At 43.1% G+C, this 19,498-nt stretch overlaps 1 protein-coding gene across 2 annotated transcripts; it reads left to right on the plus strand.

Moving 5' to 3' along the window:
• The first annotated feature begins 3 nt into the window (after positions 1-3).
• TRMT1L (tRNA methyltransferase 1L) lies at positions 4-14,717 on the plus strand. Of its 2 annotated transcripts, XM_082286882.1 has the most exons (16): positions 4-149; positions 2,600-2,752; positions 3,601-3,663; positions 4,471-4,584; positions 5,553-5,617; positions 5,968-6,097; positions 7,531-7,654; positions 8,072-8,151; positions 8,413-8,659; positions 9,337-9,549; positions 10,345-10,535; positions 11,827-11,905; positions 12,595-12,761; positions 12,961-13,020; positions 13,374-13,500; positions 13,623-14,717. In XM_082286882.1, exons 1-16 carry the CDS (start codon positions 41-43, stop codon positions 13,936-13,938), a joined length of 2,238 nt encoding a protein of 745 aa, XP_082143008.1. In that variant the 5' UTR covers positions 4-40; the 3' UTR covers positions 13,939-14,717. The 2 variants fall into 2 exon arrangements, with proteins under 2 accessions (XP_082143008.1, XP_082143009.1); XM_082286883.1 differs by lacking the exons at positions 4-149; positions 2,600-2,752; positions 3,601-3,663 and adding an exon at positions 4,106-4,143.
• Positions 14,718-19,498: the final 4,781 nt, after the last annotated feature.

Consider the following 19,498-nt stretch of genomic DNA (forward strand, 5'->3'; position numbering starts at 1 on the left):
GGTCAGCGTGCGGGCTTCGCGGCAGCTCCGCGGCGGGAACATGGCAGCGGCAGAGGCGGCGGAGGCTGTGCTGGGGCTGCAGCAGGAGCAGCGGGAGGAAGAGGAGGAGAACCATGGCCATGAAGGCAGCGGCGAGCCGGCGGCGCTCAGTGAGAGCGGGCGGGGATCGGGCGGGCGGGGGAGCCGGGCCCGCCGTGCCAGGGCTGAGGGCGGGCGGGCGCCATGAGGAGCCCGGGCGGGTTTGAATTTACACCCCGGGCAGGTTTGAATTCACACCCCGGGGCCGCTTCCCACCCGGGTCGCGGAGCTCTGGGAGGCGCAGGCTCCCGGTTCTCCCGTTTTCCCGGCGCGGTGCGGGACCACACGTGTTCCCGCGGGGCCTCGCGCCGCTCGAACCCGCGCTCCTGGCGCTTCTTTCTCCCCCAAAGCTAACGATACTCCGTCTTTGGTTATTTGTTATTCCGTAGGGTCCTGTGAGGAGCCCGGGGTGCGGCGTGGGCGCAGTATTTTAAACCAAAACGTGTTTGCGCCATGTGCTCAAGGATAACCCTGCTGAAGCAGGGAGGTTGGACCACCGTGGTCCTTCCGACCTGACCCCCTCTTGGGATTCTGTAAACTGGTTTTGCGGAATTTCCAGCCCCCCAAGTGAGCCCTTGCTGCCACAGCCTTACAGTTCGAGTGAACTGACTCTTCTAATTAATTTTTTTTCCCGTTTAAGTATACTTTAGGCTCTCTGAAGCGTTATTTTGTTTGTGTGTAATCAGTGATTCCTGGTGGGCATTTAAAATATCCTGAGGTCTCGGTTCGGTAGGAACCTACTTTTCTTCATAATTCAGTGTGAAAGTTTACCTCTCTCCATGTGCATTTACATATTAACTGGTTTTTTACATATATGCGAATTATAATTTTCAACCATTTTTATCTCTTCACGTGCTCTGAAGATGCAGTCTGTCCAGCTCTGCTGGTTTTTTGTCACTGCTGTGCTCTAACTGCATTTTTATAACTGTTTCCACTTTTCTCGCAGCTAACCAATAGCTATTAGGGATTTCTTACCAAACGTCTTTTTACTTACTCGTTTTCTTTCTATATTAATAAAGCATGTAGAAACTATCACTAGGAATCTTACAACATTTTAATGGAGCACTAGGCTCCATGCAAGTCTTTCTTAGGTGAGTTGTCAGCTTGAAACAGGTCTGTGAGAAACACAGCAACAATCTCTGCATAGCAATGCACCTCCTGATACGTTGTAAGGTAGGTAGAAGTTTTACTCTGTGCTTCTGTTCCTTCAGTTTCTTGAGACCCTGTCTTGAGGTATTCCTTCCATTTCCTCTTTCTGTTTTATTTTCATAATAACAGATATTTGTACCCAACAGCGATGTTTAAAAGAAAACAAAAAAAGTAGCCCAGGAGAATCTGAAGAACTGCTGTAAGATCTTTCCAGCCTGTCTTAAGTTCTGGTCAGGAGTAGGTGGGCAGGGAAGACCAGCAAAATCAGAGAATCATTGAATGGCTTTGGTTGGAAGGGACCTTAAAGTCCATCCCATTCCAGCCCCTGCCCTGGGCAGGAGCACCTTCCACTATCCCAGGCGGCTCCATGCCCCATCCAGAGAGCAGCCATACATTCCTGGATCCTCTAAAAATAACTTCCGACACAAACCAGTTTGTAGCTCCTTATTTTCTCCATGTGGTGCATCCCAGTTTCTGTGTTAGGATAGACAGCACGTGGTTGCCTTTTGTGCTCTCTCTGCACTTCTTGTCTGTCCCATCCTTGGCCTGCTCTGTTGCTTCTCAGTAGTTGCAAATCGATGTCAGGGCTTTGTTATTTCTTGTTACCCGTGGTTGAAACTTCCCTAGTCCCACCTGTCCCTTGGAATCTTGCTGGGAGCAGGGCAGTATTGATAGATACACGTGGCTTCCTGAATCCTTTCCTAGTGCTTCCTAATGTCCCTTGGAAAGGGGTTGGACCACATCTTCTGGGGATTTCTTCCTCTTTAGTTATTTTCCCCGGGTTTGACTTGGGCACTTGACTATTCTCATCATTTTATTGCCCCATCTCTCAACCTCTTTAAGTGCTTGAAATTCTTCACCAGGCTCATCTGGAACTGCCCCAGGAAGTCATTCATTTGCAAATGCTGATGGCGCCAGCACTTAACCTCATCACTGCCTCTGCTGATAGCAAATTCCTGCCTTAGTCCCTTCTTCTTTCATATTGTTTGAATCATGAACTGTTCTAAATTTTCCTAGCCAATAGAAAATTGTCAGGAGAATTTGGAGCTCTTCCTTGCCTGCTTTGCCTTGCTTCACTGCATCCTGCCAGAAAATAACATGTAAATGTTATTTTATTAAAATAAATATTAAAATAACGTGTAATCTGATACTGATATGTGAATATTCATTTCAGCTGTCCAGGATGGCATTATTCCGTAGTGGTTTCCAAGGATGATTGGAGTGATAATTCATCTCATACTATTCTCCTACATAATTTGTTTTTCCTCCTTCACGCTTGTAGTCAGCACTGGATTATTGGAAACAAATGAACATGTTTGTACAGTTCAATTTCATCAACAGCACTTTCACTGGGTTTTTGTTTGGTTTTAAGATGGTGTGGTGGTCTCTGAAAAACTGAAAAGCAACAACCTGGATGTGAAAATTACTGAGTCAGAATTGGAAGTTGAAGAAAAAGGAGCGGAGGAAGAACGTCCAAGGGAATCTGATAGCAACATTTTGGATGTATCATCTGATTATCCAAGAGGTTTGCTAATAAACGCTTAATATTTGTGTCATGTTCTTGAGGAAAGGTAGAAGTAGGGAGGAAAGGTAAAGGGAATGTGTGAAATCTCATTTTAAAACTCACCTCTGTATCCTGAGCACGTGGATCAGTTGCTTTGTCTTGCATAAGAAAACCTGAAGATTAATCCTGTAAAAACATTGTAAAGGTTAAAGGTGCTACAGAGTCTGTGTTACAGTGAAGTGGGATGTACTGTGTGCTGGAATCAGTAATGCAGATTTGAACCTAAATTTTTTGGTCTTGGCAAATTCTGACTGATAAGTTGAAAAATCAGGTGGTAGATTTGAAGGTTAAACTGTTTACTAGGGGAAAGAAAAAAAAATGGTAGAACTTAATGTATCCTGGCTCCATAGTGAATAATTGTTCTTAAATTTGCTCCACTTTTAGTTGATACTTAGTTTTGCCAGTCAGTTCATAGGATGTTTTTGTACTGCTTTCTTGTATGATTTGCATTCACTAACAATGCTGAGCAGTAAAACCAGGTGTAAAGGGAATGTGACTTGATCTTTTCAGCTGGTTTTTTTGGAATGAGGGCCTTTCCAATCTGAGAAAGTTTGTGTGTCAGTATTAAAAAGAAGTAGGAATCTATGAAAATATATGGATCTTATTAAACAGCTGTTCTGGGGATAATTTTTGCAGTCATTCCTGCTGCCATGGAAGTAAAAGGACAAAAACAAGTATTCCAATTGTTACTACAGTAATTCCCTAACAGTCCTAGATTTGAAATGATGCATAGAAAAGTAGCAGTAAACTAAAAGCAGCTTTTAAACTAAGAATGTCCAACTTCTAAATATTTCTGGGATTTTTTTTAGACAAACATATTTCAATTCAGAGACACCTTGCTGATCTAGAGAAACTGGCTGACCTGAGAGAAGGTGAGTTTTCCGCACCAGTGTTGCAGAACGCAGATCTTCATGTTACATTTTCCTTTAGATTTTATCTTTAACACACTACATATATTTAGGATATTTAAAGACTAGAGGTTTTGTAAAAAAAGGGCTTTATGATTTATTCTCTTATTCTGCTAAATTCTGCCTGAGAGGTTGTTTGAGATTCAGCTAGTTTTTATTTAAGTACTTCAAGGGCTTCAAGACCTTTGTTACACAACCTTGCCTTTGCTTTTTGTGTCTCACATGCAGGATTTTCAAGAATTATTTTTTATTTTATATTTTTCAAAATTATTTGATACAGGGTATATTGTCTTTTTTTGCAGCTTAAAGAGATATCAGCTGTTTGTTTTATCCAGAAGATCCAGGAGTTGGAACAACAAAGTCTTTTTCTAACCTCCTAATTTGTGCGGGTTTTAGTTTGCTGGTTTTTTTTTTTTTAACATTTCAAGTCTCTGCATGTCATCGGTAAAGTTCTGTTGTTCCTCAGTACTTTTCAGAAGTTTCATTAGCCACATGTTTGCTGGAGTAAAAAATACTAGAAACCAAAACCCAAAGGTAGTAGAAGTTAATGATTTTTAAAGTTGTGGTGATTTTGGTCTACATTCTATGGAGCAGAAAGAGGCAACCCATAAATTTTAAGTTTGTACATGAAACAAATGCATGTTCCCTGAGGATTTAATCGCTAACTCATGTCGATTTTACCTTCAGCCTTTTTTATCTTGGCCTGCATCTCAGCTAACACGAGTGGTAACTGCATTTCATGTTTCTCATAGGTTTTAATTGTATTTTCAGATGAAAAGAAGCCTTGTCCGTTGTGTCCTGAGGAGAAATTCAAAGCTTGCTATAGCCACAAACTCCATCGTCACCTGCAGAATTTGCACTGGAAAGTTTCTGTTGAATTTGAAGGTAATAGCAATTGCGTTTGAATAGTAAATACTAGAAGAAATTGTAGGCATGTTCTGTGTTTCATCTTTCGAAATTCCTCTTGATTTAAGCATTTGGTTACCAGCTCTGAATTAGAACCGTATTTTGACAGAACGAATTTTGAGGTGAGATGTAAAATGTAAATGTGAAATAACTGTATTCTTCTCCAGCCAAAATGGTTACAATTGTGCATTCTCTCTTTAGAAAAACACCAACAATTCCGTGGCATGTCATGAAAATTACCATAAAATTAAATACGTGTGTAATGACAACTGCTTCAATAAAAGTTTTAGTTATATATTAATAATAATCAGACACACACGTGGTCAATTTTGGTGCATCATAAAGATTCCATGGGTTCCGATAAACATTTGAAGTATTTATGTAGTATCAGTATTTAGTAGCTTTAATTGTGTTTTAATAAACTCTGTGATATGCTTATAAGATGCATTAAAATCCCTGCAAGAAGTTTAGGAAGGAAAAGAAACCAGTGTGTTTTTTTAAAAATCCAAGTGTATGGGTTTTTGGGAAATAAAGTGACTGTTTAGAGGATGGGGAAGATAAAGTTAAACTATAAATGTTCCAACTGGTGTATCAGGTATCTCATTTTGGTTTCCTTTAACTGGAACGTATGTTTTATAGGAGTCCCCACACAAATCTTTTAGCCAGGTAACAATATTTTTGTGAAAGACTCACAAGTACTCTTGAACTGGAGACTTGGTGTAGCTTTGTAGGATGCTGAGAGACTTATTTTAGGAAATTGTAGATTCTGTGCATTTTAAAATTTAAAATGTATAATTGGCTGATAAATTACCCTGTGAAGAGAGAATGTACCAGATAATTGGTGATGTTTTCTTATTGCTGTCTTGTGAAATCTGAAGTGAGAGCACGTGGTGCAGGCCGCAGCCAGGCCATTCATTTACTGTTCTGGAATGGGATTTGTTTTCCAGGGTACAGAATGTGCATCTGTCACTTATCCTGTCGGCCAGTAAAACCCAACCTTGTTGGAGACCAGGTAAAAATGCTGAACCACAGAAATTCTTGTTACTGTACAAAGTGGGGGAACTGGGTGACTGAGGGGAACTTTTGAGATCTGCTTAGTCACCAAATACATCTTGCTCCTCTGCATGTGATGCCAAAAGCTTGTTAGTCCGGGGTGTGTGATAGAACCCTTGGGTAGCTGAATGTGGTTGTACCTCTCTTGTTGTGGGGGGGCAGCTGCCTAGATCAGCTCTGGCTGTAGATTCCAGATATTTTGAGTGCTCTAGATGTAACTGTCAGATGACTTCTCATCTCCCTGTGTTCGGTTCTACTTTAACCATGTTTTATGTATTCTGAAACTACGTAAAAGACTCTATTTTACAGACATTGGCAAAGATGGGAGCTCATTACCACTGTATCATCTGCTCGGCGACTATCATACGAAGAACTGACATGATAGGTCACATCAATCGCCACGTGAATAAAGGAGAGACTGAGTCAAGGTTTATCACAGGTGGGCTCTGACTGACAGGAAACATCCAGTCTTTTTCTGTCATGTACCACGTGCAGTAACTGTGATAAGGGGTGGGAGACATGGGAAAAATTCAGAAACAGAGTTAGCTTTTTTAATGACAAATCTGCCCTTAGTATTTCAGGACTTTTGTTTCATCAGAGGTGTAGCAGAGTTGTGATTTAGGTTTGCATTGACCAGTTCCTGTGTTCTTATTGATAACTAGTACTCCCCTCACCCTTAATGTTGTTAAGTACCAGCTTGTGTGTGTCCAAAAGATTGAGGGATGTGGCATCCACAGAACAAAAAGTCTGAAGTACATCTTTCTGCAATGTAAAAATCCTTTGCTTTTTATCCAGAATTACAACCCTACCTGACTTTCTCCAGAATGAGACTTTGATTTCTAAACTTGCTTAAACTAGGTTAAAAACATTTTAAATAATGGGAATGCCAGTAGTTTGATGCCTGGGCATCAAACATGCAGTTTGCATGTCTGAAAAGTGATAGTAGTACCATATTCCACATCTCTGTAGAGTTTGTGTTGAGAAATACATTGATCTCTGTGTGCTTCCCTTCAGAGCTGTGAGTAAAGAATGGCCCCTTTAGCATTTTTTAACAAAATGCATGAGGCAGTTTTTCCTCATGAGAAGAGAGAGGAGAAATCCGGAGGTTTTGTGCTCTGTAGGCACTTGGCAGCTCTTGGGGGCCCTGAAGGTGGAGCAGATACACCGATGTGTGCGTTTGAAAGCCCTGAGAGAGAGGCAGGGTGAGCAGTAGAAGATACCCAGTTGATACAAATTTTTCCTGGTTGTTCCTAGGTACATTTTAGACTGGGGATGAATTGCTCAGAGGAATGGCAGCCTGTGTTTACAGCTGTCAGATTTGAAAGCTTGTTTTTCCACAGAAATTCAGGTTTACACAGAAACTTCATTTACACAGAACTCAGGTGCTGGAATTGTCCATGTACTTGTGCTGTTTATATACATCTCATGGGGCTGTTTGATAACTTAGATTAGATCAATTATTTTTGCAGTTCATGGATACACATTCAGGACTATGTTAACAGGGTTTTAATTAACTAGCAATGTATTATGTTTAAACATGCAAAACAAATGTGCTAAGCCTCGGGCATGGGGGCTGGCTTTCTTAAACTGGAGGGGATACATAAGAGCCCAGCTGAGAAACAAATTTGATGTTTTATTAGAAGAAAATTGTGGTAGAGCGTGATCCTTATCTGCCACTTTTGAGATTAGAAGATAAATTGTTGCCTGCTTCCCCCCTCATCCTTGTTAACTGGTCCATGTGCTGGCTGGATTGCAGCATAACCCAGACTTTTTGCTTTATGGGAGCAGTTTTTCAGTGTAATTTACCAAATGTGTTAATATTAATTTCAGTTCTCACTGATTCTTTCCTTCCACCTCAATGACTTGTTTCAGTTCGTGCTCCCAAGTCGTCTTACGAAGTGGTGAAAGAGTCAGCCACAGATGTGCAGGTTCTTCCCAACCACTCCACGCCCCAGAAAACAGATTCCTATTTTAATCCTAAAATGAAACTCAACAGGTGAGAGAGCAGGGAGTGGGAGGATGCACCAGAGGGGTGGGGAGTTTGTAGTGAAAAATATGTGTTCTGAAAAACAACCCTGCGAAACTTCTGTTCAGAGGGCAGGAGAAAGGAGTTTCTCATCAGAAAACTCTTCTTGACAAATAATATTTATACCAAAGAATGCTATATGTGAAATACTGTCATTTCTGAAGCAATTAAGTGTTTTTCTGTAAGTAGTAGATTTTACCTTAAGAATATGCTGCTGCAGAATTCAACTTTTCAGCATAGCTGAGGTTTTTGATTTACAGTTCTTCCCTGTAAAAGGTGGAATTTACTGAAAATATTCGTGTTGTGTTCAAGGGAAATAAATAAGGAAAATGAAGTAAAAATGTTCTCTCGACTTACAGACTGTGGCCATTCTTTTTTATCTTCCAGGCAGTTGATATTCTGTGCACTGGCTGTGCTTGCTGGGGAGCGCAAACCCATTGAATGTTTGGATGCTTTTGGTGCCACTGGTAAAGTCCATTTCTTTAATATTTTACTTAATATCCTATAGGAGGAAGCTGCAGAAATTTACAACTGACATCATATACTCAAAAATAACATGAGGCACACAATACTTTTCTTCCTTAGGTAGGGAGTCGTGAGCTTCTGTACAAAAAACCAGCTGTCCAAAGCTGTACTAAGGCTTTTAATAAGGCTGTAAATAATATTAAAGTTCGGGGGTCTTCTTAAAATCAGTTGTCTTAATGTTCATGAATTCTGTTTTTCCTCAGGTATCATGGGATTGCAGTGGGCAAAGCACCTCAGAAGTTCTGTGAAAGTTACAATTAATGATTGTAATGAAAATTCTGTGACAATGATTAAGGAGAATTGTCATTTAAACAAAATGAAGGTGAAACTGAACATTAAGGAAGAAGACAATGATGAAACTGTAGGAGATGGAGAAGAAAATAGTGACACCATTGAGGTGACAAAAATGGATGCCAATGTTATCATGCATTTGAGATCATTTGATTTTATGTAAGTGTTTATGTTTCTGTCAAAATTTTCTGGTGTGGTAATGACACACCCCACCCCACTTCCCCAGGATATGATTATACGGAGAAATTGGAATGATAAAAGAATCAACTGGCAGTCACTTGAAATGTAATTTTGTTGTCACAGAAATGGTGTGGGGACAGAACTTTAGTCTTAAATGTTTTAGAAAGTGCTGGAAAAATACTGGTCTTTCTGATATCCAGAATGGATTATAAATATACGTAAAAAATTTAAGACAGGCTGGCGTTTTTTATAACTTCATTGTCTGTTTGCTGAAGGGAAATATCAAATAAGTTTTGGGTTATTTTAAAACTTCTTTTAGTTTAAAATTCATACCTTTGCCTGCTGTTTATTGCATCTCTTGTTTTTATCCACTCTGCAGCATATTAACTTTGAATTAAAGCAGGCTGATTCTTCCAGATTGGGTATATAGATGCATACATTCAAACCCTATACAGACATCAGAATAAGGGATGGGATTTTTTTGTATTGTAAATGATTAACATCCAGATCTAAGCAGTGCTGGAAGTTTTAGTCCTGTTCCTTCTTTCTGTTTTAAGTGTGATCATAGGTGAAGGTTATAAAACAGTGTTTTCCTCAGTGTAAAGCTAGACTCTGGAGCATTTATGGACACTCAGTGGTACTTCCTTTCTTTTCAGCCATTTGGACCCCTTTGGAACTTCTGTGAATTACCTGGACTCTGCCTTTAGAAATGTGAGGAACCTTGGGATTGTGTCGTTGACATCCACAGACATCAGCTCCCTGTATGCCAAGGCTCAACATGTGGCCCTGCGTCACTATGGCTGCAATATTGTCAGAACAGAGTACTACAAGGAGCTGGCAGCCAGGATTGTAATTGCTGCTGTGACAAGGTACTGCTAAACCAGCTCCAATTAGGGTAAAAAATTATTAGGTAATTATTAGAAATAATTAGTGACTGGGTGAGGTAAAAATGCATCAGTGGGGGGACGGGGGGAATGGTGACATGAAAAAAAAGAATACCCAGACTTGCGAACTCTTCTATTTCTCTATCAATTTTACCATTTTAGAGCTCCATGGGACTTTATAAATACAAATTAAACTGCTTGAATGGCTTCTAGCTAAGCATTTCAGTTAGACTTGCTTCAATGGAATTTGATGTTCACCGCAGATCCTCATACTTGAGGTTCAAAAGATGGATGTGATTACTGACTTGTGAAATTAATTATTTGCATGTGGATACTCTCAGTAAACTCAGTCTGTGAAATAAATGAACACAGAAAACCTAGTGGGAGAAAAAAGGTGCAGGCAAGAGGATGGGACCACTGCTTGGAAAAGATGAGGAGGAAATGAAATCACCAAGTTTTGAGAATGCCAGAGCACAAATGCTGACCTGAACATGTGTAGATTTCCCTTGTCCTCTCCCTGCACGTGTGATGCTGCAGGTGGCAGACCAGTATTTCTAGCTGTGATAAAAGGAAGTAAAATTAGATTTGCTTGGCCTATCAGGAAGGACACAAAATGAAGCACTTCAGGAAGAACACTTCCTCCTGATCTCTCAAATCTTCAGTACCTCTCTGTAGGAAGTGGATGAACTCAAGAACCGTGCTGCAGGTTCAGGTGTCCATGGCAGTGTTTTCCTGCTGAATTCTGTACAATTTGGGTTTTGTGTGTGTTTCTCCCCCCAGAGCTGCAGCTCGCTGTAACAAAGGCATTGAAGTGCTGCTGGCAGTAGCTCTGGAGCACTTTGTTCTGGTGGTGGTCAGAGTTTTACGGGGCCCGACCCCTGCGGATGACTCGGCAAAGAAGGTCCGATACCTCATCCACTGCCAGTGGTGTGAAGAGAGGGTTTTCCAGAAAGAGGGCAATATGGTGGAAGGTAAACGGCTTTTCTTTTGCACTTTGTCTCTCTGTTCTGTGCCTTGTTTATATTTACATCCCATTTGTAACAATTCCCTTGTATGTAACAATGAGTAGTTTGTGTGAGGTAGAGAGGGCACTGTGCTTCATGGCCTTGGGCTAGATCAGTTGTCTGCATGGATTTTCCTGTAAATGGACTGGATTTGTGGCACAGATTGCTCAGGTTGTGGCTGCCCCTGGATTCCTGGAGGTGTCCAAGGCCACGTTGGATGGGGCTTGGAGCAACCTGGGCTAGTGGAAGATGTCCCTGCCCATGGCAGGGGGTGGTGCTGGATGAGCTTTAAGGTCCCTTCCAACCCAAACCATTCTGAGATTTGTTTCTACACAGGATATCCTCCCAGCCAGCTGGAGCTGCTGGAGCTGCCAGGATGCCTGGTATGTCCATGGATCTGCCACTTCAGGAAAAGCCCTAGGAGTGGGGTAGCCTTTGATACCATTGGATTCCTCCAGATAGCAGCAGCTTGATAGCTTTTGGTGTCAGATTGCTTTTCTGCTGTTCAGTTCAGTTCCTTAAAATGCAGTGGACTGAGCAGTCTGGCTTTCCTTTGCTGTTGTTACTGGGCTGTCTCCACACGCAGGTTAGCAGAGGCAGGAGACAAAAATTGCACTCCTGAAGATGGTGGTTTGAATGAATATAAGCCCTAAAACCTTGTTTCCAAGTTAGAGGCTCTTGGATAGCTCACTGCCAGCTCATGGTGTCTTTGCCCTGCTCAGAGTCAGGTGCACGAGCACACAATGAGCCTGGTATTAAAAGTTGTTAAAAATCAAATAAAAGTTTTAAGGATGGGAATGAGTAGCTGAGTACAGTGTTATGGTAGAGATCTTAATTAGTAAATGAATTTTGCTTAATGCCTTAATTGCACAGGGCTTACAAGACTCGTAGGTGGACTGTGTTTTGCAGATGTAACTGGCTGATGTTTCAGATTTTTTTGTTGGTACTTACTGTTAACCTGGACAGCTGCTTATGTAAGGGTAGGAAGGCAAATATTTTCCTTGTTACTTGAAAGAAACATCGAGAAGTTCTGTTGCTTTTTTTTTCTTCTCTGTTTTTATACTGATTAAAGATCAAGTCATCAATCACTAAATCTCGCCATGAACTGCTTGGCAGAAGTGCAAATGGTGTCACACTTCTGCTGTTGCCCTTCCAAATACCTCACTGAAGTGAGCTCCCACTGCATCTCTTGTCTCTGCAGTAACACAGGCATGGCTGGCTATTTTCAATCAATTTAAATGCTGTTTTTCTGCTGCAGAAAACCCTTACCAGCAGCTGCCCTGTGACTGCCACGGCAGCATGCCTGGGAAGACAGCAGTGCTTCTTGGTCCGCTCTGGTAAGTCCACATCACAGGACACATTGGGAGGGTCACTCTGGGTCCAGGAGCTCTGAAGCTCATCTGTTCATACCATAACAACTTCTATTTTAGCACTACAGAAGGAGGTACAGTAATCAGGAGCAGTTCAGGAAACTGAGTGTGGATTTGAATTTAGTGGGGTATTCAGTTTTTCCTTTCGTTCAAACCAGTTAATAAGTAGTAACACATTTTAAATTTCACATTCAGTGCACTTACGGAATATGTCCTGCACAGGAGAACCTGCCTCTGTGTTCCTCTGTTCCTCAAATATTAACTCTTGTTACTCCATACTTGTGGAGAATTTATTAAATAAATCATTACATGTGCTGATGGTAATAAATACTATACTGCTTGTTAATTAATATTTGTAGAAACAAGAATAAATATTTTTAAAGTCTTTTAGCCATTTCAGATCAGTATTAAAAATGGTTGGCAATCAACAGTACCTTTCTTGTGGGGGTTGAATGACTTTCTCAACATCTTAGGGCAGAAATAAAATGACTGTTCTTGAGATCTTGACTTTTGTTTTTTTTAAACATTACCAGTGTTGCTGTCATTGAAAAAAAATAATTTCAGTGTAACATAATTGCTAATCAATTTGTACAAGAGAATTCTTGAGCAGCTTTCACTCAGAAGCCTTAACTTTTGACTTCTCTTGCATTTCATAGGTCAGGAGCGCTCTTCAACACTGGATTCCTCAGGAGGATGCTGCTGGAGGCTGTGCAGTACGGCTTGGATGAAGCTCAGCCACTTCTGAAGACATTAGTTTGTGAAGCAGAGTGCACAACTCTCAAACATTTTTCTACCCACAGTCCTGGTGATGAGAACAAACAAGGTAAGAAAACAGGCAGCCTGTTCACACAGACTGGCTTTGTGGTGATTTTTAGAGATGCTGATCTGTGATAACTTAATTAACAGCAGTGTATCCCTAGAGGTGAATGCATTATTGAATAATTGAATTATTTCCTTCTGTGTAATTAAAGCATTTTGCCACTTTATGGTAGAAATAATTTTGCCTTTTAATTGTATTCTAGAAGAGTGTGGCGTATATATTAAAACACCAAATACTTCTGCAGAATCCTACTTGGTACATGGTAAGTGGAGCATTTAGGTGTAGCTTGTTTTATATTTAACAATATTGCACTCAGGAGTGTTTTCCCACCCAATACTGGTTTTATTTCATCTTTATCCAGAATCATATTTATTGGTAAAAGCAGAATGCCAAATACTCCATGAAGGCCACTTTAATTTACTTCTTACTACTGAAAATGGCCTGTTGATTAAATTCAGGCCAGATTTTACCTCTGCAAACACCAGCTTACAAAAGCAGGCACACAGCTGAAGTTGCTCTGTGGCTTTGTTTTCGTGCATGCTGTCTGAGGCTTTGCTGGCATTTTTGGGGTGCCCCTGAGTACTGAGTGGTTTCTGTGGCCTCGTTGTGATGCAGGGAAGAGGAAAAGCGAGGAGGTGCTGCGCGGCGCGGCGAAGCGGCAGCGAGCCGAGCACAGTGCCGAGCACCCCCCGTTCTATTACAACATCCACCGGCACAGCATCAAGGGCATGAACATGCCAAAGTAAGTGTGGGTTCACCCTCCAGCCTGGTCTGACGCTGACTCTCAGATTGTACTGAGTCAGCCCTGTCAGCACCAAGTCTGTTCTAAACGCAGGGGTTTGGTTTTGCTGCATTTCTTCCCAGGTTAAATAAGTTCCTGAACTATCTGTCAGAGGCTGGATACCGTGTGAGCCGAACCCACTTCGACCCCATGGGAGTCCGCACCAATGCGCCCCTGGTGCAGTTCAAGACTGTTCTCATGAAGTACAGCACTCCCACCTACGTGGGGGCACAGGCAGAAGGCCCTGTGCACCTCCCTGGAGAGATCCAGGTGGGAGAAGAGGTTCCAGCTGCTGCAGAGATCAAGGTGGAGGAGGCTGAGTTAGCGGAAGATGGTAAATCCGGAGTCACCGCCGCCATGTTCACACAGTCATACCCCACTCACTGCGCTGCTGATTAATGCCGATGGGTTTGTTCATCAGGATGTTACAGACTTTCAGCATGCCCTGTTCCAGTAAGCCACTCCTTCCTCCCAAGCTGGCATTTGACCATTTGAGCTGCCTGTTGTACTTTGAAGGGATGGTTTAGACTTAGGTAGCAGAACTTAGCCCTGATCCTGGCATGGCTGTGGTCACAGAACTGGCACTGTGGGAAGGCTGTGGAGTTAACTGCTTTTTATGCTCACCTCCCTTTCACACTGAGGCATGGAGGCTGCTTCCTAGTCTGTCCAAGCCTTACTGCCAGCACAGCATCCAGGAGGGGGGACAGGGCCAAAAGTGCTTAGTGTTTTGAAATATGAGATTATTGTGAAACATCATATTCCTAAAATGCATCATTCCTAAAACCTGGCCAGCTATGATCCAGGGAGAGGGCATGTTAAGGTAAGAAAATAGTACAGGATAAAATGCCTTGAGTTGAAGCCAGGCAGTCCTGCCTGGGTGCAGCTGTAGCTCCAGGTTGCACGTGTAACTCTGCATTCAGGTCTGTTTCCAGGGTTCTCCCTCCAGGCAGGAGCTGATCCTGGGAGAACAGGAAGGAGCAGTGACACGGCTGCTACCGAACTTCAGTTTGTAACCGAACCTTAGTGAGTTGTGTAGTCACTCTAGGTAGTTGTTTGCTCAGAGCTTACAGTGGTTGTGTGCTGCAGAAAGGTACAGGGACAAGGGACCACAATGGACGTTCAGGTGAAGTTAGGTGGCAAGTTGTCAATAGTAACTCTGAGCTAAGACCTCTTCTGTGAACGAGCAAAGCTGCCAGGTGTTGGCAGTTCTGGTTTCCTTAAATACATGGCAGCATTCCAGCCAAACAAGCTTGCCTTTGTCATTTTTTTCCCCCACACTTAGTTCTGGTATCTCTGTGTATTCCACTTGAAGAGCTGTCACAGTGGTGGCTGTTTCTCACAGGTTTGGTGTTCAGCCTGGCCCCCAGTGTTAGGTTTATCTAAGAGCAGAATATGAGGGGTTATTATCCTTACCCATCTCTGAAACTTTACAATAAAAGTAATGTGATTGATACACTCCTGATGATGCAAAACGTCCTATGCTCCTGTCAGGCCAAAAGTTGCTGCCTCTTCCACCCTCTTCAACTCCAGATTGCTTTGGTGGTCAGTTATTCTCTAATTTAAAAAAAACCGAACCTACTGAAGGGATCTTGGATCAGTGATACAGCAACAAAGTGTCCTTCAAAAATGTAGTGCTTACAGTTCTTTTCCAAAGATCACCTTGGGATCACATTGGAAAGCTAAATGGAAGGAGAGAATTTCCCATTCCCTAGTGGCATTTTTGGGTTTTGAAGTGGATAGAGTGTTGGCAGACGTTGCTTGCAGGCAACACACTTCAGTGTTAATAGGATAAAATCAGTCCTAAGGTCAGTTACCTGGAGCAAAGAATTACTCTGTTTACAGTAAAGTAGGTTAAAAAGAAAGTTTAACTGAAGCCCCTTGTGGGCAGTGCTTTTGATTACTCTGAGCTCCTTTTAAGGAGCTGAAGGTATTGAATACCTTTCCTAAGCCAGGGCAACTATTCCCAGGTGTCTGGAGGGGCAGAAAAAGTGAAGTTCAGGCTTGTCTGTACAATCTGGGCTCTTTACCAGACAGGCAGAAGCTGCTGTGATCTGAGGTGGGGTGTGGCACTCCAAGGGGCTGCAACCCCCCTGACCCCTGAGGACAACACTGATAACAAACCGTGGTTGTCAGGCCCCAAAGTTAAATGCCTCCCTCTTAGTTAGGGTGAGAGCCCACAATCCCCCAGTTCTACTATTTACATGTTTCCCTACGCTTGGTTCATGTTTTCCCCTCCCAGTTTTGTGTTTAAGTTTATGTATATTCATTTCCCTTAGTTAATACGTATAAGCTCTAGAACGTTCTGTAGTACTCCACACCCCCATTGGTTCCTTCCCCAAATCCCTCCTATGTTGTTCCCATTGGTTCCTTCACTGGTAACCTCGCCTACTTGCCCTTATCTCATTGGCTGTAATGCCTTCCCCCCACCCCCCGCCTATCCCCACTATAAAATCCCTGAACCCTGTCAAAAATTCGGCTCTTCGTGGTTGTCCCTTCACGACAGTAAACCTCAGTGTGGAATCCATACGGAGAGTCCCCTCTCCTCTTCTTCTTCGCCTGCGTGCCCTCACACTTGCCTCAGAGGAGATTGCTCCCTCGGGTGAGGAGCTCTTCCCCTCCTTTTTGTGTGCCACCTTCCAGAGGGGCTGCAGCCTAGACCTCCGGGCTCCTCTTTGTTGGCACGCTGGCTGCAAACCCCCTCTGGGGTTTTGCCTCTTGTAAGGAACCAGTGGAAGGGATGTTTGTAACTCAGGCCTCTGGGAATTCTCTTCCTCTTCAGCAGTTGTCTCTGTTGACTAGGTAACAGTCCTGCCATAATCAGCTGACAGAACATTAGTGTTGGTTTGGGGCTGGAGCTTGGGGCCTCATGTTCCTCCTTGCACTGATCCACTGGCCATGTTGGCTGTTCCAGTGGGAGACTGGAGTGGGAAATAGGTGAGGATAATGCAGGAGGTGGTGGCAAGGTCACAGCTCAGTCCCTGTCACTTCCTGGAGCAGCCAGTACCCAGTGCTGTGCCAGGCACCATTGACAGACATTCAACAATCTTTGTGGGACCAAGGTGTTGCTGCAAGTGGCTCGTCCTGAACAGGAAATCACAACTGATCAACTCCTGGAAGCCTGAGGGCTGGAAATCAGTGCAAGGCCATCAGCTGAAGAATAAATGCCAGAAGACAAAGGAAAATTATGCTGTAGGGTATGATCTAGTTACCAGTATGGGCAGTACAGTGTCACCTCTACTGCTCTGTACCTGAGGGACGTGTCCTCCTACCTACAGGCTGTTTCCTGTTTAGGTGTGATTAAAGGAAGCTTTCAGGGAGTTGAAGCTGTTCATAAGCAACTCAGGTAATGAGTGGCGGCCCAGACAGCAGCAGGATCTCAGTCATAGAGTGCTCATGTTCAGTGCATCTCAAGAAACTCCTCTCTAGGAATACACAAGCATTGGCCCTTAATTCAAGGTGCATCCTCTGGTTAAAAGTTGTAAATGTAGAAAGAAAACAAGGAAAGGAACAAAACTTCTCTAAATAATGCACCTCAGCTGAAGGGGTTCAGTACAGCTGCTCTCTGCTGCTTTTAACTGAAGCTGCTCAATAGTTAAATGAACCCAAAGTTGCTGGGTTTAACCTGAGTGCTGTGAAAATCCTTCATCCCCTTCCTCAGGTTGCAGGATCTGGTTGGAACAGCAGCACCTGTGACAGGTCAGTGGAAGAGCTGATACCTTCTGTGTGCCCCTATTTCTCACTCAAGGCTAAGGAGTTGAGCTGCTCTCAGGGGACTGTAGCAGCCACCACTGGTGGAGCTGAACAGCACCTGCACAGCCCCAAGCATGGCAGCATGAACCCAAACACTGCCCAAAGGGGGTCCTTTATCAGCCACAAGAGGAAGCAGCACTGCAATTCCCAACATATTGTTGATAACATTTTTGCTTTTATTGTCAACTTGAGCATTTCAGTGGGACTTTAGTTGGATAGGAAATACTTTAGTTGGATATTAGGCTTACCCGTACGTAACACACATTATGTACTTACAAAAGAACATGGCTTTAGAAGGGGAAAGAGTAATGGCATTTTAAAAATAAAATAGTTTATAGCACTAAAGAGTCACAGTGCAATCAATGGTTTAATCAAACAACTACATTATATATATAATATTTAAAGAACATAAATATTCAGGAAATTCACTACAACATGAAAATAAAGGCTTCACATTCTCCCACGCTTTTTAAAAGAACTGGGGACAAAGTGACAGCTCCTAGACAGACTGCTCAGCTTCACAACACCTCTCTTGCTTAAGGGACTGTCCCTCCCCCTCAGCTCCCCCCAAGAGGGATGCTGGCACTAATCTAGAAGTTTCCCCAATAACTTTAAAGCATTTAGCACAGCCACTCCCCCACCCCCCATTATATTCCGTGGACATGCACTACAGTCTATACAGCAACGCTTCACAAAGTCAGCAAAAACAGGTCCCTAACAGCTGCCCCTCTGTGCTCTGGGGCCTGAACACTTCCATTTCATGTCACAAAAGCTCAAGGCTCTCCAGTCAGAGGAAATAATTAAGTTACTCAAAGAAGCCTGTGCAGTTTTCACAGCGGGATAAAGCTGATCTGAACAGCAGCCAGAAGGGACACTATTTACAAGTGCTAGGAAAGCCCAGAGCCAGGGAAGTGCAAATCCTTCCCTGGAGAATCCCCGAGCAGCAGAATACTTTTGTACCACGTGTCAAAGCCAGTGGGACTCCAGGCAGGACGCAGGAGGAGTGTAAACCACACCATGTGGGGTAAAGCCTGGTGCTTCCCACCTACCACCAACTTTTTGCTTTGTGCCTCAGGGGCAAATGGGAGGGTTCATCAGCAAGTCTGAGAGCAAAGGAAACCTCATGGTGACAGCTTCCCTTTAGACAGGACATGGGACAGGTCAAGCGGCCCCCTCAGAGCCACAGCAAGCTCCAGAGCCGGGGCACAGGGGCTGAATGCAAATGACCAGCAGCTACCGGGCCTTACAGCACAGCCCATTGCCACGTTGGGAAACTCGAGCCTAAATGTAAGACACTAAATGGTAAACTTTGTCAAGTACTAAAGTTGTCTTCCAAAGTGCTAAGCCATGTTTGTTAAAGCTATGGCAAAGTAACAAAAGTAGAATCTTGGAGCAGCTTACTGTCGAAGTCTTCCCTACTCACACTGACACTGGGAAAAGGTTCCTGCTGGGGTGGGACAGTTCCCCAAAGCAAAGCATTTTGATGGCTGTGTGCTGAAGTTGGGGGATTTGCTTTAACAAAGAAGTTTTCTGGACAGTTCTCTACAGCACATTCACAACAGAGATCCTACTCTAGGGAACAGGGCAGGGCTGTGAAACATCCAGATTTCCTTCAGTTAAGCTGGAGGACAGGACAACATTGCAGGAGGGGCCAGGCAGGAATCACCAAGATTGGCATGTCCTGCACGGGGAAGAGTTACAGTTTGGCGTGTTTGAGTGTTTTTTCACTGAAATATTCATTAAAAACCAAACCAATCTGATGAACCACCTTGCACTGAAGTATTAAATTAAGCCCAGTAAACAGCAAGGTTTTAAAGTGTCAGTTTTCTCACTGCAGCTCTCTTTGGAATCCCAGAATCCCAGGATGGCTGGACTTTGAAGGGACCTTAAACACCATCTCAGTCCAAGCCCCTGCCATGGGCAGCAATACCTCTCACAAGATGCAAAATTCACTTTTGTTCACAAGAAGATGTCTTAATGAACCCTTCCTAGGGAATCAGATTACCTCTAGCTGCAAGACTATCCCAAATCCATTCTCTCCCGATCAATCCATCAGATGTGTAACAGTCACCAAATTCCAACATCTAACACATTCCTTGGCATATGCTACTATTGAACAGACTTCCGTGGCCACCCAACACTCCACACTTCACAGAGGCTCCTATAACTGTGTCCAATGGAGCAGAAATCCAGATTTACCTGGACAAAA

The sequence above is a fragment of the Coloeus monedula genome (genome assembly GCF_965178545.1).
Source record: "Coloeus monedula genome assembly, chromosome: 9".
NCBI classification, from domain to species: domain Eukaryota; kingdom Metazoa; phylum Chordata; class Aves; order Passeriformes; family Corvidae; genus Coloeus; species Coloeus monedula.

Bases quoted from the DNA above. Each gene is read 5' to 3' on its own strand.
- TRMT1L (XM_082286882.1), top strand. From the start codon at position 41: ATGGCAGCGGCAGAGGCGGCGGAGGCTGTGCTGGGGCTGCAGCAGGAG. The intron at 2,753-3,600 runs GTTTGCTAATAA...GATTTTTTTTAG, and splicing joins ATCATCTGATTATCCAAGAG to ACAAACATATTTCAATTCAG. The intron at 6,098-7,530 runs GTGGGCTCTGAC...GACTTGTTTCAG, and splicing joins TGAGTCAAGGTTTATCACAG to TTCGTGCTCCCAAGTCGTCT.